The 25,058-nt window shown below is 41.9% G+C and overlaps 1 protein-coding gene across 5 annotated transcripts in view; it reads left to right on the plus strand.

Moving 5' to 3' along the window:
- LOC129550338 (ADAMTS-like protein 3) overlaps positions 1-25,058 on the plus strand; it is a 408,047-nt gene that overhangs the window by 108,540 nt on the left and 274,449 nt on the right. For all 5 annotated transcript variants that reach the window (XM_055417913.2, XM_088829596.1, XM_088829595.1 and 2 more), the window contains one exon: positions 19,563-19,690. In XM_055417913.2, coding sequence (XP_055273888.2) covers positions 19,563-19,690 — 128 coding nt within the window. The remainder of the gene's footprint in view (positions 1-19,562; positions 19,691-25,058) is intronic.

A 25,058-nucleotide genomic window follows, 5' to 3' on the forward strand; every position in this document is an offset into this window, starting at 1 on the left:
CAGGTACAAGCACTGCAGTACTGCCGCCAAAAGGTCCCAGGTCCCAGCCTGTCTCATTTCTAGAATATATGTTGAGATGTGTGAGGCTGGAAGCCTTGGACTGTGTACCTTGTTGACACAGCCTCTATATGCCCTGAGGCAGTTTCCATAAATATTGCTCACAGGAATGCCAGCCTCCAATGAAGGCTTCTTGGCAAGCATTCACTAGGGAGATCCTGAATTGCCTTGGGTTTTGAAGCCACAGTGGAATGACTTCTTTGAATGCAGGTTGGCTTTATTTGTTTATCAGAATAATTAACACTAAAATTATATTTTGTTATTTTAAACTCCAGCATTATAGAAAACTACAAATCACCCTATATTACATTTTCTAGAAAGAACTAGTGCTTATACTTTGTAAATAGCATTTCTAGACATTTTCAAACACATGTACAAATAGGAGTTTGAATAGGATTAATAAATCTTCATAATTCTATAACAGTGGATCACATGATGCATGCTATTTTATATTAAAATTATTTAATTTTGTGAATTTAATAGATGATAAGGAAATGTGAGATTGAAGGACTTGCCAAACTTGGAATGAAAGTTCCTCCACAGAATAATAAAAAATTATTTCCTCAAAGATATCTCTTAGAATATGACAAAAGATTATGAAAAACATTGGGAGGGTGGAGTTATTATGTTTTAAAATTTCATGTTTAATTTTTAGTCAATATTACTTAACTTCCTTGCAAGTCTCCTCCACTCGCTTTCCAATTTTTATTGTATATATACTAATTTATACCAGTCAATCCTAAAGGGAATCAACCCTGAATATTCACTGGAAGGACTGATGCTGAAGCTGAAGCTCCAATACTTTGGCCACCTGATGCAAAGAGCTGACTCACTGGAAAAGACCCTGATGCTGGGAAAGATTGAGGACAAGAGAAGGGGACGACAGAGGACGAGATGGTTGGATGGCATCACTGACTCAATGGACTTGAGTTTGAGCAAACTCAGGGAGATAGTGAGGGACAGCGAAGCCTGGTGTGCTGTAGTTCATGGGGTCACAAAGAATCGGACACAACTGGGCGACTGAACAACAACAATACTAACATACATATGTATATAGGTTTGCATCTGCTAATCCCGAACTTCCAGTCCTTCCCTCCCCCACATCTCCCCCCGTGGCAACCGTGAGTCTGTCCTCTATGTCTGTGAGTCTGTTTCTGTTTCATAGATGGGTTCATTTGTGCCATAGTTGGGATTCCATATGTAAGTGATACCATATGTTATTTGTCTTTCTTTTTCTGACTTCACTTAGTATGTTAATCTCTAGTTGCATCTTTGTTGCTGCAGATGGCATTATTTCATTCTTTTTTGTGGACAAGTAATATTCCATTGTATATATGTACCACATCTTCTTTATCCTTTCATCTGTCAGTGGACATCTAGATTGTTTCTATGTTTTGGCTGTTGTGAAGAATGCTGCTCTGAACATATGAGGGCATGTATCTTTTTGAATTACAGTTTTGTCTGACTATATGCCTAGGAGTAGGATTGCTGGATCATAGGGTAATTCTACATTTAGCAAAGCATGTATTCTGATTCATCAAAGTCAAGTATTATTTAGTCCTTTTATCTTCTTCCTAGGTAATACAAAGGTCTCAGGATACTTTAATGTCATTTATCACGCTTCTGATTCATATGACATTGTTATCAGATATATTAATGCCATAGAGATATTTTAAATGCCATAAGCCACAATAATTGCTGTTTTATATAGTTGCTCTTTATTTAGAATGACCCACATTCTTCTTTACCATTTTAATTTTTGCTGTATATTTCTTTCCATATCTCCAAGTTTCCTTTAACCTTAAAAACACCTTTAAAAATGTATTTATTTATTTCTGCATTGGGTCTTAGTTGCGGCATGTGGGATCTTTGTTGCAGGCTTCTCTGTAGTTGTGGCTGGCAGGCTCAGTAGTTGCAGTGCAAGGGCTTAGTGGCCCCTCAGCATGTGGGATCTTAGTTCCTCCACCAGGGATCAAACCTGCATCCCCGGCTTGAAAGGCAGATTCTTAACTACCAGGGAAGTCCTCTAAAAACACCTTTTCATATTTCCTTCAGGACTGGTCTGCCAGTGGTGAATTCTCTCTGTTTTTGTTTGTCTGAAAATGTCTTGATTTCATTTATGGACGATATTTTTGCTTTTCTAGTTGTTCTCAGTGGGATAGTTGGTCACCTAGCCCGCCATTACGCTCCATCAGACTTTTATATTCGGCAACGTTTGGTTTTCCTCTCTATTCAGTCTTACCTGTTGTTGTGCTGTATGTGCTTCAGGATGACTTACTAAAATATTATCTATTTCTTCCCCTTCCAGAATCTTTTTTAAAAAAATTTATTTCTATTTATTTGTTTTTAACACCAAAAACATTTTGTATTAGGGTATAGCCAATTAACAATATTGTGACAGTTTCTGGTGAATAGCAAAGGGACTCAGCCATACACAGACATGTATTCACTCTCCCCCAACTTACCAAAAGTATTATCAATAATATCTATCAAATCTTTCTTCATATAAAGTAGCTTTGTATTTAGGAATTTCTTTTTAACCAAAAATACAGTCAAAACTAAACCAAACCCTATTGTATGGGTTCACTTATATTTATGTCTCTTGCTATGGTTGGAGGTTATGATTGTTTTCTAACTTGTGTAATAGCCGGGAACATTGCACTCATGGAAAAAATAGCCTAGATGTTCTCATCCTTAATATGGGATTGTGTAGGGATGTTGTGGAGAGGTGGTCTGTGTAATTCCTGGTATGGGCTCTCTGGGGACCATGATGTCCTGTGTTAGTGATAGCACAGGTGAATTCCAGAGTATGATTTGTCTGTACTTTGGGAATTTTTATTTGAGCTTCTTAAATACACTAATACATTATATTAGTGAAATACCCCAGAGACAAAGCCCAGGGGTTTAAGGAGAGTAGAGTTTAGACATTAAGCACCATGGAATAACTCCTTAAACTCTACTTCTGTGAGTACATTACTGGACTCAGTTTCCAGTGAAGACAACAAAGCATTCTTCTTTTAAGTTGTACTCAGTCATGTCCGACTCTTTGAGGTCCCATGACTGTGGCCCACCAGACTCCTCTATCGATGGGATTTTCCAGGCAAGAATACTGGAGTGGGTTGCCATTTCCATCTCCAACGGGATATTCCTGACAGGGGATTGAACCTGTGTCTCCTGTGTCATCTGGAAGCCCAAGAGTCATCCTAGGGTCTCCTTTCTCCCTGCAGCTGGTCAGCTGCCAGGTCCTGTTGGTTCTAGTTCTTTATAAGAAACTTCATGTCTATAAGAACAGATCTTAACAAGTTTTCCTGGACTTCCCTGATGGTCCAGTGGTTAAGAATCTGCCTGCCAATGCAGGAGCTCAGGTTTGATCCCCTTCACTGCTAGCTCCCTAAAACTTCATGTCTGAAAGAATAGATCTTAAAAGTATTCCTGGACTTCCCTGATGGTCCAGTGGTTAAGAATCCACCTGCCAGTGCAGGGGACATGGGTTCAATTCCTGGTCTAGGAAGATTTCAGGTGCAGTGGTGCAGCTAAACCCATGTTTCACAAGTACTGGAGCTCATGTGCCCTGGAGCCTGTGCTCTACCACAAGAGAGAAGCCTGCACACCGAAATGAAGAGTAATGCCTTCTCTCTGCAACTAGAGAAAGCCCACATGCAGCAGTGAAGACCCAGTGGAGCCAAAAATAACTAAATTAATTAAATTAAGAAAAAAGTTTTTCTCACAAGAAAAAATAAAGCAGCAGCAGCATGTATGGTTATGGATATTAACTAGACTTATTATGGTGATCATTTCTCAATGTGTGCAAATAACGAATCATTGGAGAGACTGAAGGCAGGGGGAGAAGGGGACGACAGAGGATGAGATGGTTAGATGGCATCACCGACTCGATGGACAAATCTCCAGGAGTTGGTGAAGAACAAGGAGGCCTGGCGTCCTGCGGTTCATGGGGTCGCAGAGTTGGACACGACTAAGTGATTGAACTGAACTGAACTGATGTTGTACTATGCTAAATTTGAAACTCCAATACTTTGTCTGCCTAATACAAAGAGCTGACTCATTGGAAAAAACCCTGGTGCTGGGGAAGATTGAAGGCAAAAGGAGACGGGGCAGCAGAGGATGAGATGGTTAGAAGGCATCACTGACTCAGTGAACATGAACTTCAGCAAGCTGCAGCAAGCACGTGGAGGACAGGGAAGCCTGGCACGCTACAGTCCATGGGATCACAAAGAGTCAGACACAACTGAGCAACCGAACAATGACAACAGTGTTGTACACCTGAAACTAATGTAATGTTAACGCGTCAGTTCTGTCTCAATGAAAAAACTGAACAAACAACAACAAAGCCCCTCACATCCACGCCCTCCTCTTTCAGACACTGGCGGTGTCTAGCCTGGGCTCTTGTTTCCTGTCTGCTCTATGCAGTGGCCCTTCCAGCTCTGCACTTAAGTGAGGCTCTCCTCCTTCAGTCCTTCCCCACACTCCTCCCGGAGTAGTTTTTCCAAAATACAATTTACCAAAGTCACTCCTCTGCTTAAAAATATTCCAGTGAGTCAATAAATTACTGGGCTGGAAAGCTTCCCTTTGTCTTCCAGATCCACTCTTCACTGCTCCCCACCCTGTGCTATATACCCCGCCCACCCTGGGAAGCTGACCTGTGTGGACTGCGTCAGTGGTCTCCCCAGGCCCTCTGGCTCCTGGTTGGGTTTGGCCTATAGCGAGCACTGCAGAGGAGTGGATTGAGGGAGGAGAGAAGTGTATTTGTTTGCCCAGGTCTCACTTTATGAGGTTGCTGTGGGCTGTAATTCTTTTTTTTTTTTTTATCTCGAGGACCATTTTTAAAGCCTTTATGGAATTTGTTACAGTATTGCTTCTGTTTTATGTTTTGGTTTTGGGGCCGTGAGGCATGTGGGATCTTAGTTCCCTCACCGGGAATTGAACCTGCATCCGCCTGCATGGGAAGGTGAAGTATCGACCACTGGACTGCCAGGGAAGTCCTCTGTAATTCTTGAGCAAAGGCCTTAGTTTCTATCAACCAGCCCTTTACATGTAGCCCCTGCCTGCCTTTACCCCATCTTGCAAGCATGGCCCAGGCAGATAATGTGAATTGTCTTACGGGGTGCTGTACCAGCCCTGAGGTTTCCCTTTACCTTGTCCCCATCTGAGTAGAGTGTGTGTAAGCTTTTCTTTTATTGATTGGAGTACAGCTGATATATAATGTTGTGTTAATTTAAGCTATATGCAAAGTGTGTTTTTAAAATGCTCCTCAAGGGACTTCCCTGGTGGTCCACTGGCTAAAACTCCATGTTGCTGATGCAGGGGACCCGAGTTTAATCCCTGGTCATGCAGGAGACACGGGTTTGATCCTTGGGTCAGGAAGATCCCTTGGAGAAGGGAATGGCAACCTGCTCCAATAGTCTTGCCTGGGAAATCCCATGGACAGAGGATCCTGGCAGGCTACAGTCTTTGGGGTCACAAAGAGTTGGACACAGCTTAGCAACTGAACAACAAAACAACAGGGAACTAGATCCCACATGCTGCAACGAAGATCAGGTAGCCAAATAAATTAGTTTTAAAAATAAAATATGTATAAAAAATAAATCACTCCTCAAATTATCCCCATCTGAGTCTGCCCTCTTTCCTGCTGGGACCTAGTTCTCCCACCTAACATGCTGGACTAAGTTGCTGTATATGAAAGGCCTGCCTCACTTGCAGAAGTCTGGAAGTGTTTAGTTGGTTTTCCTTCATCCTGACACAGAGAAGCTATGGTTGCCATGATTTGGGACCTCTTCATGGCATCTGTTGGAGATTTTTTTCTTTTACTAGAATAATTCTTGTTGTTTAGTCGCTCAGTTGTGTCTTACTCTTTGCGACCCCATGGACTACAGCATGCCAGGCTTCCCTGTCTTTCTCTGACCTTAACTGTCTCCAAGAGTTTGTTCAAACTCATGTCCATTGAGTCAGTGATGCCATCCAACCATCTCATCCTCTGCTGCCCACTCCTCCTCTTGCACTCAATCTTTCCCAGCATCAGGGTCTTTTCCAGTGAGTCAGCTCTTTGCATCAGGTGGCCAAAGTATTGGAGCTTCAGCTTCAGCATAGTTGCTTCCAATGAATATTCAGGGTTGATTTCCTTTAGGATTGACTGGAACAATAGGCTGCATCAACCTCTATACCAGGAAGTTGAGAGTGACGGTGACTGGAGTACATAACCAGGTCAGTCTGTGCCTGGCTAACTAGGGAAGAAGACTCAGCGAGGTGAGGAATCCCAGACCTGGGGCCAGCCTCCTAGGTAGTGATGGGATGGCAGGAAAATTCCAGAAGCAAGAGGCTTGCTCAGAAGCTCTCCCAAACTATACTGACCACAGCTTTAGGGAAAGAGGGCTGGTTGGTCCTAGATTTCCACTCACTTTTTACCTGCAAATAGAGCTGCTCCAAGAGGAGTGTCTTGGTGTTTTTTTTTTGGGGGGGGGTTGCAAAAGGAAGCAGGACTTGACGAATGTGTTTGGGCAATCATGGGAAATATGGTGTGCTTGGAATATGGGATGTGGTATAAGTCTGATCTGCAGGAACTAGAGCTGAAGGATGAGACAGAGCAGGTCATGGAGAGTCTGGAGGTACAGAACAGGTGTCCCGAGGAATCAGTGAAGGGTTTTCAGTTTTCAGAAGGTAGGTGGGCTTCCCTGGTGGCGCAATGGTAAAGAATCCATCTACCAATGCAGAAGACACGAGTTCGATTCCTGAATTGGGAAGATCCCCTGGAGAAGGAGATGGCAACCCATTCCAGTATTCTTGCCTGGGAAATCCCATGGACAGAGGAGGCTGGAGAGCTAGTCTATGGGGTAGCAAAGAGTCGGACACAACTTGGCAACTGAAGAACAACAACAAAATAATAGGTAACACATTGGTTAGGAAAGTGGGGACCAAATCCTAGTGGTCACTGACCATCATGGTAATGACCTGTGGATATATGTACCTCTCAGTGGAGTGTAGAATGAACCAAGAAGACAGAGGCATATGCCTAGCATACAGCTTTCAATTTGTTGGTATTTTAGGTATTCTAGCTGAACTGAATTATTGAATCACTGTGACAGCTTGAGTGACATTTTATGTCATTTACCCAATTCATATTAAGAAATTATTGTTAAAGATCTTAAGGTAGTATTAACTTGGAAGGCTGTATTTACTGTTAACAAAGATCTGGTTTGTCATTTCCTAAAATAACCTTTGTGGTAACACTGGAATGAACATTTACTTGATGTCTGGGCAGTTGTATCCCAGTGGAACCTATTTTATTTTGAGTTGTTTTTAATATGGAGTTGTTAATGTAGCATTTGCAATAAGTGACCTTATACGTGAAATCTGTGTTTAATTACTAACGTTTTTGTAAGACTAGTTGAACTGTACTATTCATTATAAGTCACAGATTTAAGAACTTGTCAGGGAAATATTTTATGATTTGATTTATGCATGGGGATACAAGGAAGGCAAGAAGTCCTCAAGCCTTTATGAGATTGTAAGCACACTTATTCCTGCAATATTCTTGGCTTTAACTTGTCCTATTATATAAGAAGTAAACAATATAGTTTTAAAATTTTTTCATCCAGAATATTCCCTAGGTAGAACTTAGGAAAATAGGATTTCCTAAAAGATCTTGAAGCTTGATAGTTTTAACCTAACAGCACAACATGTTGCATCTCTGGATGTGTTTTCACAGGTTGCCTTTAGTGTTTTTATTCCCCCTTAAGAAAAAGAACTATTATTGGGTGTTTTATTGCATAAAGTATACATGTTCATTGTATAAAACGGGGAGATATAAATGAGCAAAAGGAAGAAAACAGGAAGTATTGTAATTCCATTACAATTAGAAAATAAATTTGAGTCAAAAATAAGGACACACTTGCAATTCCACTACATGGGAGAAGTTGATGGGGACATTCAAGGGTTAGCCCAGTGCTTCCAGCAGAATTAGTGTATTCCCTGGAGAAGGAAATGGCAACCCACTGCAGTATTCTTGCCTGGGAAATTCCATGGACAGAAGAGCCTGGCAGGTTACATTCCATGGGGCTGCAAAGACTCAGACACAACTGAGTGACTGAACAACAAACTGGAAAGTAACCAAGGTGGAAATTGTTTCTGTTTCAGCATCTACTTGCTCTGGTCCCTTGTGTCTATGGCTCTCAGTGACTGAGGGCTGATTCTGATCCTTTAGACTCTCTCACCTGCTACTCACTGTCTTGAGGACCTGATCATCATCCTCACCGAACCTTGAAAATTGCAAGCCCTTGGTATATGTTTGCATGAGAGAATTAACAAATGCATCTTGGCCTGTGAACATTGGTCAAGAATATTCCTAAGAAATGCTACAAATGAACTTTAAAACAGAAAGAGACTCACAGACTTAGAGAACAAACTTATGGTTGCCAGGAGGAGGAATGAGGGGAAAGGCTCATTAGGGCATTCGGGATGGACATGTACACACTGCTGTATTTAAAATGGATAACCAGCAAGGACCTACTCTATAGCACAGGGAACTCTGCTCAGTGTTATGTGGCAGCCCAGATGGGAGGGGAGTTCAGGGGTGAATGCATACATGTATATGTATAGCTGAGTCCCTTCGCTGTCCACCTTAAACTATCACAACATTGTTAATCAGCTATACTCTAATACAAAATAAAAAGTAAAAGAAGGCAGGCTTTCCTCATGGAATAATTTAGATAAAATAAAATATTTTGGAAAAACGTAAGTGGAGCTCTGCTTGCAACATGGTGTTGTTGTTCAATCACTAAGTTGTGTCCGACTCCTTGTGACCCCATGGACTGCAGCACGCCAGGATTCCCTGTCCTTCACTATCTCCTGTAGTTTGCTCAGATTCATGTCCATCAAGTCAGTGATGTCATCTAACCATCTCATCCTCTGTCACCCTCTTCTTTTGCTTTCAATTTTTCCCAGCATCAGGACCTTTTCCAGTGAGTCAGTTCTTCACATCAGGTGGCCAAAGTACTGGAGCTTCAGCTTCAGCATCAGTCCTTCCAATGAATATTCAGGGTTGATTTCCTTTAGGTTGGCTGGTCTGATCTTCCTGCAGTCCAAGGGACTCTCAAGAGTCTTATCCGGCACCACAATTTGAAGGCATCGATTCTTCGACACTCAGCCTTTTTTATGGTCCAACTCTCACATCCGTACAGGACTACTAGAAAAACCATAGCTTTGACTATATGGACCTTTGTCTGCAAAGTGATGTCTCTGTTTTTTTAGTAGGCTTACAACATAGAGAGGGGGAGGAAAGCAAAAAGACTTCATTGAGATATGGAAGGAATGTTGTGGTCAAGTGAATCGCAGCAGCAGATCTGTTCGATCCAAGATGTGAAATGCCGACTGGGAGTGGTGATAAGTTGCTGCTGCTTTTGATTGGATTCCTGGTCCAGAAGGGCAGGCAAGGAGGATCTGGGAACAGAAGCAGACTTCATCTGGGTCAGGCAGTAAGGAGTTGTGCGTGGGCTCCCCCACATCTTGAGCATATGGTTCTGGAAACTACAGTTGTACATCTATAAAATAAGGATTGGTAATATCCACCTCAAGGGTTTGTTGAGAATGTTAGAAGCAATATAGGAAAAGTATTGGCAAGGATGGGACTCCCTGGTGACTCAATGGTAAAGAATCCACCTGCCAACATGGGAGACATGGGTTCAGTCCCTGACCTGGGAAGATCCCCTGGAAAAGCAAATGGCAACCCAACCTAGAATTCTTGCGTGGAGAATCCCATGGACAGAGGAGCCTGGCAGGCTACAGTCCATGGGGTTGCAAAGAGGTGGACACAACTTAGCAATTAAAACAGCAACACCAACTATGACAAGGATGCTCACTCTGTACAAACATGGTAGCTGCTTTGTGCAGGACTAGATTCTTCAGCATTTTCTTTGTGCACATTTCAGAGTCTGGCCCAGAACAGGGTCACTGAGTGACATGATGTCGGTTGACTCAGGGGTAAAGTCTATGGATAGGCTTCATGTGTAGATATAAGAGTTGGTCCATAAATAAGGCTGAGTGCCAAAGAATTGATGTTTCAGATTCTATTGCTGGAGAAGAAGACTCTTGAGAGTCCCTTGGACAGTGAAGAGATCAAACCAATCAATCCTAAAGAAAATCAACCCTGAATATTCATTGGAAGGACTGATGCTGAAGCTGAAACTCCAATACTTTGGCCACCTGATGCAAAGAGCTGACGCATTTGAAAAGACCCTGATGCTGGGAAAGATTGTAGGCAAGAGGAGAAGAAGGTGGCAGAGGATGAGATGGTTAGCATATGGCATCATTGACTCAATGGACATGAACTTGAGCAAGCTCTGGGAGACAGTGAAGGACAGGGAAGCCTGGAATGCTGCATTCCATGGGGTCTCAAAGAGTCAGACATGACTTAGTGACTGAACAACAACAAAGGATTCAGATAACAACTTACCTTATAAAATGTTAATAACAAGGAATTTAATTAATCACTTAATCACTTTTCAGACAGCTCATGGGGATGTCTGAGAAGAAGGAATGGGGAATAGTGGTACCCAACTTTCAAAGAGAAGTTGCCTCTTCAGGGTGACCCTCAGGTCAAATATGGAACTAATACCAGTCAAACATACTTTATTGTCACTAGATTTCAGAGCTGGAGCTGACCGAAGTGGGGCTGCTAAATACCTCTTCTTTCAGGAGACTCACCACCAACATGTAGCCCAAGAATACAGACCCCACCCCAGCATCTCTGATTCAATTCCTCCTGACGGCTGGCTTTTTCCCTCCCACGAATCTTTCTGCCTCTAACGCTTGATGATGGTGATTGGTTTTTGTTTCATATTTTTATTGTAACGTTAGACTGTGTTCACAGATTCCAAGTCTGATTAGTTGGCTGCTTACTTGGCATTAGGGTCTGCTTACTATTGTAAAAAAAGCAGAAATGTGCATGTGGAATTCTGTAAGATGAGGGAGCTGTGTCTAGCATGTTTATCAGAGACTTGGGTGGAGCATGGCAACTGCAAAGCTGAGCAAAGTGACTTGTCGATGGGGTGACAGGATCAGGGTTCAAACAGATCTCAGCAGGCTGGTATTCTGGGCTAAAACCAATAAGAGGAAATTCAGTAGTGATTAATGTTAAGTCTTGCCTAAGTTAAGATGGGAGAGAGCGGGCTCTCCTGTCATTGTTTGGAGAAAAAAATACATTATTTTGAAGAACAATAGCTAGCTTATACTTATTGAGACATTCTGGCTTCCCTGGTGGTTCAGACAGTAAAGAATCTGCCTGCAATGCGGGAGATCCAAGTTTGATCCCTGGGTCTGGAAGATCCCCTGGAAAAGGGAATGGCTACCCACTCCACTATTATTGCCTGGAGAATCCCATGGACAGAGGAGCCTGGCGGGCTACAGTCCTTGGGGTCACAAAGAATAGGACACAACTGAGTAACATTGAGTGAGAGATTGAGACAGTCACTTATTATCTTTACTGAGATGCTGTGTGATACAGTCTATATAGATGGTATTTTATTTAAATACTGTTGGAGTAAAGTTATCTCTATTTTTTTATGAGTTTTAGAAAGGCTAAGAAGGCTATGACTATTAACCAGAATCATACAACTTTTAACCATTATGCAGTACTGCCTCCATAATGAGATCCAATAAATGATGTGACTGGAAAATGTAGGAAGAACGGGGAAAGAAAGGAAGGGAGGAAGGGAGGAAGGAAGGGAGGAAGGGAAAGGGAGGGAATAAAGGGAGATGGAAACTTGAATTTCATCAAAAGAAACCTGTGGGGTCTGTGTTGTTCTCAGACAGCAATGTTATATTCTGGATGCTATATTTTAAAATAATAAATGTGGAGACAGCAGAGTGTGCAGAGAGGAAACATTCCCGAGACAGCTGGGGCAATTGAGGGCACCAGCTGGTTTGAGAAACCTCAAGAAGAGCTCTTCTGTAGCAGAGGATGGAGACTCACCATCCACTGCTCTAGAAGGCTAAAAGTTCCAGGGAAGCATGTTCTCTTTCACTATAAGGAAGAATACACACAAATATAAATGCTTAGAAATGACCCTATGGCACTTTGTTCAGATCCAAAAGAGGTTTTGGTTTTCTAAATGTTTGTGTTATCATCATTATCATCATGCTGTTGGCATCAAATGGAAGAGATGAAAACTGGGTATAAAATGGGGATGTCATTGCTACTCTTGGGAAAAGAAGATAGATGAGATGGGCAGGAAGATTGGCTGGAAGGAAATAGCAGTGCCATTTCAAAGCAAAAGCTAACTGTCTTCATGGCCAGGGAGAGGAGAAAAACTCGAGGATCCTTTTGAGATGTCATTTTCTGTTTTCTTAGGGGAAAAAAAAAGGTCTTATTGATTCAGTCAGAGAAACCAAAGACCTGCCTTTATAACTTGCCTATTTTAGAATTAAGATACTTTTTTTTTGGTAAGTATAGGTGAAGAAGTTATGGAAAGAAACTCTAAACTGAACAGATGGGACAGTGGGAATAAAAACAAATTAAAACAATATTGCAATGAACTCTCGACTTTCACTTTAAAATATATATGATGATGTTTTTCAACTTTTCACATTCAACCTATCAGTATATCAAGTGACAAAATGAAAAATCAATTTCAGCTGTGTATATTTTAAATGTTTACCTAAAATGATTTGAACTCACCAACCTAAAAGCCCAGATGAATGTATTAAACTGCTTATTGTATTTTTTATGAATTAAAACTTTATTTTATATTACATTATAGATAGGACACAGTTCTGTGTGGTGACATTTGGTGTAGAACATTGAACTGAACAGTGGTCTAATTAGAACAGTAAATAATATGGGTTTAATTAGCCCTTATCCCCGATGACAGACTTGATCAGTTGCCAGATATTTATTCTTTCCTTTCACTTGACTTTTGCTGAAATATTGCCTCTAGTAGGGCTGCTTACTGTGCTATAAATAGGTGACTTGGTAAGAAGCCAGGAAACCGACTGACCGGTGAGACGTGGGTAAAAATTATTGGAAAACCTCCTCCTTGCTAGGAGTCATTATTTCTTCATTTCACATTTGAAGGTCTTTTCTGCAGATCCCGCTCTTAATTTTTTATTTATTTTTTTGGTTGGATGAGGTAACTTGGCCTAAAGGCTTAAGGAAATCTGTGTAATATCTAGTGGAGTCTCTTGTTACAGTTTATTAGATGTCAGGGTTTCCTGCATAAACTCTCCTGGTCTCTAACATAGAACTCACCTATGAAGTCCTGTCTGACTTGAGTTTTTCTGTATGTCAACAGGATGTGGTTTTAAAAGTTTGTTTGCTTGCTTGTTTTCGATTAAAATATTAAAGTGTTGGCTTTACAAAAGAACTTTACAAAATGCAGAGACACAAATAAAAAAGTAAAATTGCTCAGCATCCTTCCACCTAGAGGTAGCAGCTGCTAACATTTTAATTAATCTCTGCCTCTTTTCTCTGGGCACCCCTCCCATAAAAGATCTGAAACAAGCATGATAAAACATTCAATTTGATGAAGCCAGGTGGTACTAGAATGGGTTTTTTCTCCGAAATTCTATAGATGTTCAATGATTGCCTTTTAACCCCCAAATTTTTAAAAAGAAATGTCAAATCCATAGAAGTTCGGGGAAAACTAACATCCATTCTAGTACCACCTGGCTTCATCAAATTGAATGTTTTGTCATGTTTGTTTCAGATCTTTTATGGCGGGTGGGAGGAGAATAAAATGATCCTTTGGCACTCCTTTGTGTGTTTCCCCAATAGCCTTCACTCCTCGTCTTGTTCCCTCCATCCTTAGCGGCATCTTGGTGGTTTTCTTCCAGACCGTACGCTTGTGCTTTTATTGCTCCTTTTTCGTGTGGATATTCACATTTGTTGGTGGTGTTTAGTCACTAAGTCATGTCTGACTCTTTGCAACTGCATGAACTGTAGCCTGCCAGGCTCTGTCTATGGGATTTGCCAGGCAAGACTGTTGGAGTGAGTTGCCATTTCCTACTCCAGGGGATATTTCTAAGCCAGGGATCAAACCTGCGTCTCTTATGTCTCCTGGATTCGCAGGTGAATTCTTTACCACTGAGCCACCGAGGAAGCCTGGATATTCACATACTTATCCCTTTATCTATAGGTGAGATAGAAAATGCTATGTGTGTTTCCATTTTAATGTAATTACATCTGCTAGCCTTTTCCTTTAGGATTTCTACCTTGGTTGATATATCTAGGACAATCTTTGTTACATCAAGTCTGTATGACTTTTAGTCTATAACGTTTTTACTATTTCACAGTTTCCACATTTAAAATATTGATTTCTGGAATATATCTGAATTAATTTTGGTGTATCTTGTGAAGAAGTTATCTATGGTTTTATGAGTGTTTATTGCAATGACAGTTCTATACTCTTTTAATTGAGGCAATTTCCTTCTAATTTTCCATCTTTTACAGTTTTTTCTTGGCTCTTGTAGACATTTACTCTACTGGTTGAACTTTAGAATCATTTGTTAAGGTCCAGAAAACCCCCTTTTGGGATTTTGATTTGAGTTGTTATAAATTTATAGATGAATTTGGAGAGAATTAACATTTTGCAGTATTGAGTTCAGCTAATTAGGACTATGGTATGTTTCTCCATTTCTTTGAGTCTGCTTTAGTCCTCTTTGTAAAGTTTTGTAATTTTATTTAAGTAATACACATCATTTCTTTTCATTTCTACGTGTGTGTGTGCTCAGTCACTCAGTTGTATCTGACTCTTTGCAACCCCATGGGCTGTAGCCCACCTGGTGCCCGTGTCCATGGAATTTCCCAGGCAAGAATACTGCAGTGGGTTGCCGTTTCCTTCTCCAGGGGATCTTCCTGACCAAGGGATTGAACCCACGTCTTTTACATCTCCTGCACTGTCAGATGGATTGTTTACCATTGAGCCTATCAGTTCAGTTCAGTTCAGTCGCTCAGTCGTGTCCAACTCTCCGCGACCCCATGAATTACAGCACGCCAGGCCACCCTGTCCATCACCAACTCCCGAAGTACACTCAAACTCATGTCCACAGAGTCGGTGATGCCATCCAGCCATCTCATTCTCCGTCGTCCCCTTCTCCTCCTGCCCCCAACCTTTCCCAGCATCAGAGTCTTTTCCAGTGAGTCAACTCGTCGCATGAGGTGGCCAAAGTATTGCAGCTTCAGCTTTAGCATCAGTCCCTCCAATGAACATCCAGGATTGATCTCCTCTAGAATGGACTGGTTGGATCTCCTTGCAGTCCAAGGGACTCTCAAGAGTCTTCTCCAACACCACAATTCAAAAGCATCGATTCTTCGGCGATCAACTTTCTTCACAGTCCAACTCTCACATCCATACATGACCACGGGAAAAACCATTGCCTTGACTAGACGGACCTTGGTTGGCAAAGTAATGTCTCTGCTTTTTAATATACTATCAAGATTGGTCATAACTTTCCTTCCAAGGAGCAAGCGTCTTTTAATTTCATGGCTGCAATTAGCATCTGCAGTGATTTTGGACCCCAAAAAATAAAGTCTGACACTGTTTCCACTGTTTTTCCATCTATTTCCCATGAAGGGATGGGACCAGATGCCATGATCTTTGTTTTCTGAATGTTGAGCTTCAAGCCAACCTTTTCACTCTCCTCTTTCTCTTTCATCAAGAGGCTTTTGAGTTCCTCTTCACTTTCTGCCATAAGGGTACTGTCATCTGCATATCTGAGGTTATTGATATTTGTCCCGGGAATCTTGATTCCAGCTTGTGCTTCTTCCAGCCCAACGTTCCTCATGATGTACTCTGCATATAAGTTAAATAAGCAAGGTGACAATATACAACCTTGACGTACACTTTTTCCTATTTGGAACCAGTCTGTTGTTCCATGTCCAGTTCTAACTGTTGCTTCCTGACCTGCATACAGGTTTCTCAAGAGGCAGGTCAGGTGGTCTGGGATTCCCATCTCTTTCAAAATGTTCCACAGTTTATTGTGATCCACACAGTCAAAGGCTTTGGCATAGTCAATGAAGCAGAAATAGATGTTTTTCTGGAACTCTCTTGCTTTCTCCATGATCCAGCGGATGTTGGCAATCTGATCTCTGGTTCCTCTGCCTTTTCTAAAACCTGCTTGAACATCTGGGAGTTCACGGTTTACATACTGCTGAAGCCTGGCTTGGAGAATTTTGAGCATGACTTTACTAGCGTGTGAGATGAGTGCAATTGTGCGGTAGTTTGAGCATTCTTTGGCATTGCCTTTCTTTGGGATTGGAATGAAGACTGACCTCTTCCAGTCCTGTGGCCACTGCTGAGTTTTCCAAATCTGCTGGCATATTGAGTGCAGCACTTTCACAGCATCATCTTTCAAGACTTGAAATAGCTCAACTGGAATTCCATCACCACCACTAGCTTTGTTAGTAGTGATGCTTTCTAAGGCCCACTTGACTTCACATTCCAAGATGTCTGGCTCTAGGTCAGTGATCACGTTATCGTGACTATCTTGGTCGTGAAGATCTTTTTTGTACAGTTCTTCTGTGTATTCCTGCCACCTCTTCTTAATATCTTCTGCTTCTGTTAGGTCCATACCATTTCTGTCGTTTATCAAGCCCATCTTTGCATGAAATGTTCCCTTGGAATCTCTAATTTTCTTGAAGAAAATTTTCTTGTTTTTCCTATTCTGTTGTTTTCCTCTATTTCTTTGCATTGATCACTGAGGAAGGCTTTCTTATCTCTCCTTGCTATTCTTTGGAACTCTGCATTCAGATGCTTATATCTTTCCTTTTCTCCTTTGCTTTTCGCCTCTCTTCTTTTCACAGCTATTTGTAAGGCCTCCTCAGACAGCCATTTCGCTCTTTTGCATTTCTTTTCCATGGGGATGGTCTTGGTCCCTGTCTCCTGTACAATGTCACGAACCTCCGTCCAGAGTTCATCAGGCACTCTATCAATCAGATCTAGTCCCTTAAATCTATTTCTCACTTCCACTGTATAATCATAAGGGATTTGATTGAGGTCATATCTGAATGGTCTAGTGGTTTTCCCTACTTTCTTCAATTTAAGTCTGAATTTGGCAATAAGGAGTTCATGATCTGAGCCACAGTCAGCTCCTGGTCTTGTTTTCGCTAACTGTATACAGCTTCTCCATCTTTGGTTGCAAAGAATATAATCAATCTGATTTCGGTGTTGACTATCTAGTGATGTCCATGTGTAGAGTCTTCTGTTGTGTTGTTGGAAGAGGGTGTTTGCTATGACCAGTGCATTCTCTTGACAAAACTCTATTAGCCTTTGCCCTGCTTCATTCCGTGCTCCAAGGCCAAATTTGCCAGTTACTCCAGGTGTTTCTTGACTTCCTACTTTTGCATTCCAGTCCCCTATAATGAAAAGGACATCTTTTTTGCGTGTTCGTTCTAAAAGGTCTTGTAGGTCTTCATAGAACCGATTAACTTCGGCTTCTTCAGCATTACTGGTTGGGGCATAGGCCTGGATTACTGTAATATTGAATGGTTTGCCTTGGAAACGAACAGAAATCATTCTGTCATTTTTAAGATTGCATCCAAGTACTGCATTTTGGACTCTTTTGTTGACCACCACAGTAGTAGATATAATGGTCATCCGAGTTAAATTCACCCATTCCAGTCCATTTTAGTTCACTGATTCCTAGAATATCTATGTTCACTCTTGCCATCTCCTGTTTGACCACTTCCAATTTGCCTTGATTCATGGACCTAACATTCCAGGTTCCTATGCAATATTGCTCTTTACAGCTCCGGACCTTGCTTCTATCACTGGTCACATCCACAACTGGGTACTGGTTTTGCTTTGGTCCACCCCTTCCTTCCTTCTAGAGTTACTTCTCCACTGAGCTCCAGTAGCATACTGGGCACCTACCGACCTGGGGAATTCCTCATTCGGTATCCTATCATTTTGCCCTTTGTTACTGTTCATGGGGTTCTCAAGGCAAGTATACTGAAGTGGTTTGCCATTCCCTTCTCCAGTGGACCACATTCGGCTGTGGTCCATGTGATCAGATCGGCTAGTTTCCTGTGATTATGATTTCAGTGTGTCTGCCCTCTGATGCCCCCTCACAATACCTACCGTATTATTTGGGTTTCTCTTACCTTGGTGGTGGAAAATCTCTTCACAGCTGTACCTTACCTTGGACGAGGGGTATCTCCTCAAGGCCGCCCCTCCTGACCTTGAACGCGGAGTAGCTCCTCTTGGCCCTCCTGCGCCCGCCCAGCCACCGCCTGTTGGACGTGGGGTAGCTCCTCTCGGCCGCCGGCCCTGACCTCAGGCGTGGGGTAGCTCCTCACGGCCGCACCTCTTTGCATGGTTCGTTGCGCCGGAGCCGGCGTCTCTCGCGTCGCGTCTGCGCCGCCGGGGCCGAGCCTATATCCATCTATATATTTAAAAAATTTTAAACTCTCCCAGTTCTCTTTTCTCTAATGTATCTTGATATAAGGGCTTCCCTGGTGGCTCAGATAGTAAAGAATCTGCCTGAAATGCAGAAGACCTGGGTTCAATCCCTGGGTCAGAGAGATCCCCTAGAGGAGGAAATGGAAACTCATTCCAGTATTCTTGCCTGGAGAATCCCATGGACAGGGGAGCCTGGTGGACTACAGTCCATGGGGTTGTAAAGAGTCGGACATGACTGAGCAAACACACACACACACACACACACACACACTATTGATATAAATCAATGGTGGCAAGTCCAGAAAACAAATTAAAACAACTGTATTCATAATTCGGAGAAGGCAATGGCAAGCCACTCCAGTACTCTTGCCTAGAAAATCCCATGGATGGAGGAGCCTGGTAGGCTGCAGTCCATGGGGTCGCTAAGGGTCGGACACAACTGAGCGACTTCACTTTCACACATTGGAGAAGGAAATGGCAACCCACTCCAGTGTCCTTGCCTGGAGAATCCCAGGGACGGGGGAGCCTGGTGGGCTGCCATCAGTGGGGTCACACAGAGTCGGACACGACTGAAGTGACTTAGCAGCAGCAGGAAGCCATCTGGATAAAACCGTCATAAGTGGAAAGCTGGTGTGCTGTGATTCATGGGGTTGCAGAGAGTCGGACACGACTGAGTGACTGAACTGAATTGAACTGATTCATGTGCCTCTAGTTTCCATATAAAACTATCTTATGTGTGGGACTCCCCTGGTGGCCCAGTGGCTAAGACTCTGTCTCCCAATGCAGGGATTGAAACCAGTTCAATCCCTGGTCAGGGAACTAGATCCTGCATGCCACAACTAAGAGTCCACATGCCCCAGTGAAGATTGAAGATCCCATGTACCAACAATTAAGACCCAGTGCAGCCAAATAAATAAATAAATATTTTTTTAAAAAGACCCAACTATTGTGTGTGTTTGATGTAACCATTCTGAACCAAAGCACTTTCAGGCAACTTTAGTGTTTGTGAACAGCTTAAACTAAGACTCTGGAAAAACTCGGAAAGCCTTTGGGATATCTCTAGCATTTTGTCTATAATTTATTGTGCTTTCCACTTTCTAGACCTCAAGAAACACTCGTTCAGATGAAGAGAAAGATAGCAACTGGGACGCTTGGGGAGACTGGAGTGACTGCTCAAGGACTTGTGGGGGAGGAGCCTCATATTCTCTACGGAGATGTCTGACTGGCAGGTAAGTGGCAGCTTTATCTGCTCTTCTCTGTGGGATTTCAGCCCCTTTGGATGGGTGGTGTTGGGAAGACAATTTGGCTTCATGGCTTTAGGAAGTACTGTGCTGGTGGTATAACATATGCAATGTCTAAATATTTGGTGGCTTCCCTGGTGGCTCAGATGGTAAAGAATCTGCCTGCAATGCAGGAGACCTGGGTTCGATCCCTGGGTCAGGAAGATGCCCTGGACTAGGAAATGGCAACTGGCTCCAGTATTCCTGCCTGAAGAATTCCATGGACAGAGGAGCCTGGTAGGCTACCATCTGTGGGGTCCCAAAGAGTTGGAAGTGACTGACACTTACACTTTCAGATAGGAAAAGAGTGGGGTTTATTTGTCTTTTACTTTTTAAAAGTGGTGTGTACCTCCCTCATCACCAATAACTAAATATAAAAGCCAAACCCCATATATTAGAGCATTTTATATTTCCTTGGCATCATCTCTCATGCCCTGCCCCCATAAACAATATATCCTGTGATAAATGCCAAGGCAATAATTAGGAAGAATAGAGGGGATGAGACTACTAAACCTCAAAATTTTGATCAAGGTTCCATTTGAATCACTGGTATAAATGGTCCTTATTCAAATCAAGGATCAGTTAAACACCATAAATTCCACTTATCCACTGGCAGAAGAGATAAAGGCAAAATTAAAAAATAAAAATGGTATGTACTTGTATTTGTTAAAAAGAATTAGAGGAATATATTAAGGCCCATGAATGGGCATTTTCATCTTGTTGTCATACAACCAAAATGCTTCCATGCTTATTACTGTATTTTAAAAGTGCTTTGATTTTGCCTAGAATATGATTTTTTCCAAGTGGTCTATCTCAGTGTGAATTTGTGTCTTCTCTATCCTAACTGTGGTTGCCTGCTACTGGAAGGGCTTCAAGTTAGGAAGGGCAATTCTTCTGCTTTTTCTGCCTTCTCTGTACATACTCACAAAAAGAGATTTTGGCAAGAGTGGAGGAGGAGGAGGTGTAGAGTGCTGCCATGATCTTGTGTGTGTGTGCGCTCAGTTGCTTGGTCGTGTCTGACTCTTTGCGACCCCATAGACTTAGCCTGCCAGGCTCCTCTGTCCATGGGATTTCCCAGGCAAGAATACTGGAATGGGCTGCCATTCCCTTTAGGGCATCTTCCCAGCTCAATAATTAACCCTCATCTCCGGCATTGGCAGAAAGATTCTTTACCACTGAGTCACCTGGGAACCTCCTGCCATTAATTTAGGGAACAGATATTGACGCTATCTGGTTCAGTTCAGTTCAGTCGCTCAGTCGTGTCCGACTCTTTGCAACCCCATGAATCATGGCACGCCAGGCCTCCCTGTCCATCACCAAATCCCGGAGCTATCTGGTTCGGTTCATTTCAGTTCAGTTCAGTTGCTCAGTCGTGTCCAACTTTCTGCGACCCCATGAATCACAGCACGCCAGGCCTCCCTGTCTATCACCAACTCCCGGAGTTCACTCAAACTCATGTCCACAGAGTCGGTGATGCCATCCAGCCATCTCATTCTCTGTCGTTCCCTTCTCCTCCCGCCCCCAACCTTTCCCAGCATCAGTCTTTTCCAGTGAGTCAACTCGTCGCATGAGGTGGCCAAAGTACTACAGTTTCAGCTTTAGCATCAGTCCTTCCAATGAACACCCAGGATTGATCTCCTTTAGAATGGACTGGTTGGATCTCCTTGCAGTACAAGGGACTCTCAAGAGTCTTCTCCAACACCTCTGGTTAGGAGGTATTTAAAGCTACTTTTTATCTGTTGTGAGCACCTTGATGGATTTCTCTAAGACGTTATCTCCTCCTTTTCTCCCCACCCAATCCCTTGGGATCCTTTGTGTGGAATTCACTTGAGATGTGGTATTCACAATCCTCTAACTTGGTAATGCTGCTCTTTCCTATTCTAGGATACCTAGACATGTCCCAACCTCTCCCTCTGTATATATACTCACCCCCTCAGCAGCTGTCTTGGTACGTTTGTTCCTAAGACAACTCTCACTGACTGTCTTGCACACAGCCCACATCTGGTTGACTGGAAACCCTCCTGTGAACTTTGCTAAAGAAACTCCCCAGTTCTAGGAGCCAATACGGCAACACTTTATCTGCTTACACAGTCCACTGCAGCTGAACTCTCAGCCCTTATGTATCTCAAGGTGAATTAGATACCAACCAACTGCAAGAGACACCTATTGAACTCTTCAGCTGGCATTCCCAAAATTTCTTCCTCTTGACAGGGGGTTAGCAGATCGAAGCCCTTGTCTCTTCTCTTTCTATTACAGCAGACTGAGGATTAGCTCCCAGCATAGATTTCTCAAAGAAATCTTCAGAAATCCTTATACTACCCAAGTCTCCAGCTCCAAGATGTTTTTTATACATTGGTATGGGCAAGGAGTTTAACAACTGTGAATTAAACTAACACAGAGGGACTTCCCTGGTGGTCTAATGGTTGAGTCCACCTTGCAATGTGGGGGATGTGGGTTCAATCCCTGCTTGGGGAACTAAGATCCCACAAGCCATGGAACAACTAAGTCTGCGTGCCACAACTACTGGCTCTCTCTCTGGAAACCCAGTTCCACAACTAGAGAGTTTGTGCACTGCAACAAAAGATCCTGCATGGCGCAGTGAAGATCCTGCAGGCCTCAACTAAGATCCAACACAGCCAAATGAATAAGTTAAAAAAATAAACTAGCACAGAACTTGCCCTCATGATTCTTATAATCTAGAGGGACAAACAATAGACAAGTATGTAGTCAAATTATATGAAATTAACATTTTGTCAAGGGGGTAGATAATGCCAAGCCAGGGAAGTCCTCTGTACTGAAAGTCTCTTTTTGAGACCCAACTGCTTAGAGGAAGCAAATTATATGAGGGTGGAGGGTAATGGGCCATAAAATCCAGATACTGGAGCCAGCATATGTAAAGTTGCTGGAGCAGGAAATGAAAAGAGGCTTTTATTCCTGAAAAACAGTAGATAAGGGAGAAAGCAGAAAGGGCCAGTGTTGAAGAAGGAGGTAGATTAGTAGACTGCGGAAAAGAATCTCAGATTTTTGGATTTCAAATACTAGGAAACTGTCCAAAAAGAAAAAGTATATTTGGAACTGATACAGGTTGTCAAATATTTTATTTGGTCAAATAAAGGAAAAAATAAAAACAAACCAAAAATTCAACTATGGTCCACCATCACAGGCTTTTCAAGAAAGAATTACAATCAGAATTTTTGCATTTAAGCATTAAAAAGTAGACATAATCTTAGATTAAAAGACATGCCTTTAAATTCAATTCATGTAGATTTATAAAAATTGACTTTTTTGTCCTTATTTGTCTCACTTCACTTTGGACCATGCTTTGGACGTAATAAAACTATCACAGATATTAGCAGTCTAATGATGGGTAATCGGGAACCAGAAGTGAAAGTTGCTCAGTCGTGTCCAACTCTTTGCAACCCTATGGACTATACAGTTCATGAAATTCTCCAGGCCAGAATACTGGAGTGGGTAGCCTTTCCCTTTTCTGGGGGATCAAACCCAGGTCTCTGGCATTGCAGACAGATTCTTAACCAGCTGAGCCACCAGGGGAGCCCGGGAACCAGAAACTGAGAAAAATAATCATGGACTTAGAACTTGAGACTGCCAGATCCCTGAAGGCAGTGATATGCAGAAAATGACTTTATTTGAGTCATATTTTTTTATCCAGGCATTTATCAATTTTTAAGCAGTAAGAGGCAGAGAAGTCAAGCAGAAACCAGCTTCTAAGAAGCTGAGAAACTGACCAGATTTATTGGCAGTTTCCTAGTCCTAGGACATAAAAATTGGAGTTCAAAGCTATGGTAAACACCTCAGGTGATAGTTTGTATCCTTGAAGGGCTATACCGTAGGAGAAAGGGAAATCTAAACCTAAATAGACTAGATATTACAAAGACTGAAACCCAGTCTTAATTAAGTCAACCCTAACTTGAATAATGAAATCTGTTGCTGTTTCAACTGCCTCCAAGAAGCTTAAAGAATCACCCTAGAGGAAGATGACACCAACCAGAGAGTATACAAATTTTTATAGATTATGACAATAATTCAATAAAACATTATCAGTCTTACCATGAGACAAGAACAAGAGGAAAATCAGATGATAGAAATAGGTACTAGAGTTAGAAATAGGTCCTAGGACCTGTATATTAAGAAACAAAACCCCTGTAATAAGTATTTACAAAAATAGATAGCAGGATATAGGATTTCACCAAAGAACTGGAATCCATAAAATGAAATTATATAGGAATTTGAGAATAGAAGCAAATGATAACTAAATCATGAACTAAATAGATGGCCATAATAGCAGATTAGAAACAGCAGAAGAGAGTATAAGTTTGTAGAAATATCCAGGCTAAATTACACAAGGAAAATGAACAAACATAGAATAAGGATGAAAAGATACGGATATAAGATAAAAAGGTCTAAACCATGTATAATTGGAGTCCTAAAAGGAAACGTGAGATAGAGAATAGGGTATAAGTACTGTTTGAAGAGGTGTGTGTGCATGCGTGTGCACGCATGCTTGTGTGCACATGCTCAGTCATTCAGTCTTGTCTGACTCACTGTGACCCCATGACTCTGGACTGTAGGCTTCTCTGTCTATGGGATTTTCCAGGCAAGAATACTGGAGTGAGTTGCCATTTCCTCCTCCAGGGGATCTTCCTGACCCTGGGATTGAACCTGCGTCTCCTGCAAACTTCTCTTTTGTGTAAGTGAATAGTATATTCGTGTACTGTCCTTTAATTCAGTCTTATTCATATGTATATTGAAATTTCTGGCTTGTGTATAGCCTCTATGAATTTTTAGCTATGATGTAGAGATGTTAACCTATTAATATGCTTTGTTGGTTATTTCACTAGGTAGTTATAAGAGGGAGAGAGTTCAATATATGTTCTTGGATGACCTTCTCTATTTAAAATCTTTCATTCTTTTATTTTGCTGAACTTTACCTCTGGTAATTTCAAAATTATATATATATATATATATGTACATGCTTAGTTTCTCAGTCGTGTCTGATTCTTTGTGACACATTGGATTGTAGCCCACCAGGCTCCTCTGTCCATAGGATTTTTCAGGCAAGTATACTTGAGTGGGGTGCCATTTTCATTCTCCAGGGGATCTTCCAGACCCAGAGATTGAACCCAAGTCTCCTGTGTCTCCTGTATTGCAGGCAGATTCTTTACTTGCTGAGACATTTTGTTTCTATATTTCTGATGATTGAATTTAAGATGTTTGAAAATCATACTTTAATAATTGGTTTATAACTATCAATGCCAATAATAAAATACTAGTCTCTTTTTATTTGTAAGTCAATGCA

The sequence above is a fragment of the Moschus berezovskii genome, chromosome 21 (assembly GCF_049115385.1).
Source record: "Moschus berezovskii isolate FMDL1 chromosome 21, NW_MosBer_1.0, whole genome shotgun sequence".
Taxonomy (NCBI): domain Eukaryota; kingdom Metazoa; phylum Chordata; class Mammalia; order Artiodactyla; family Moschidae; genus Moschus; species Moschus berezovskii.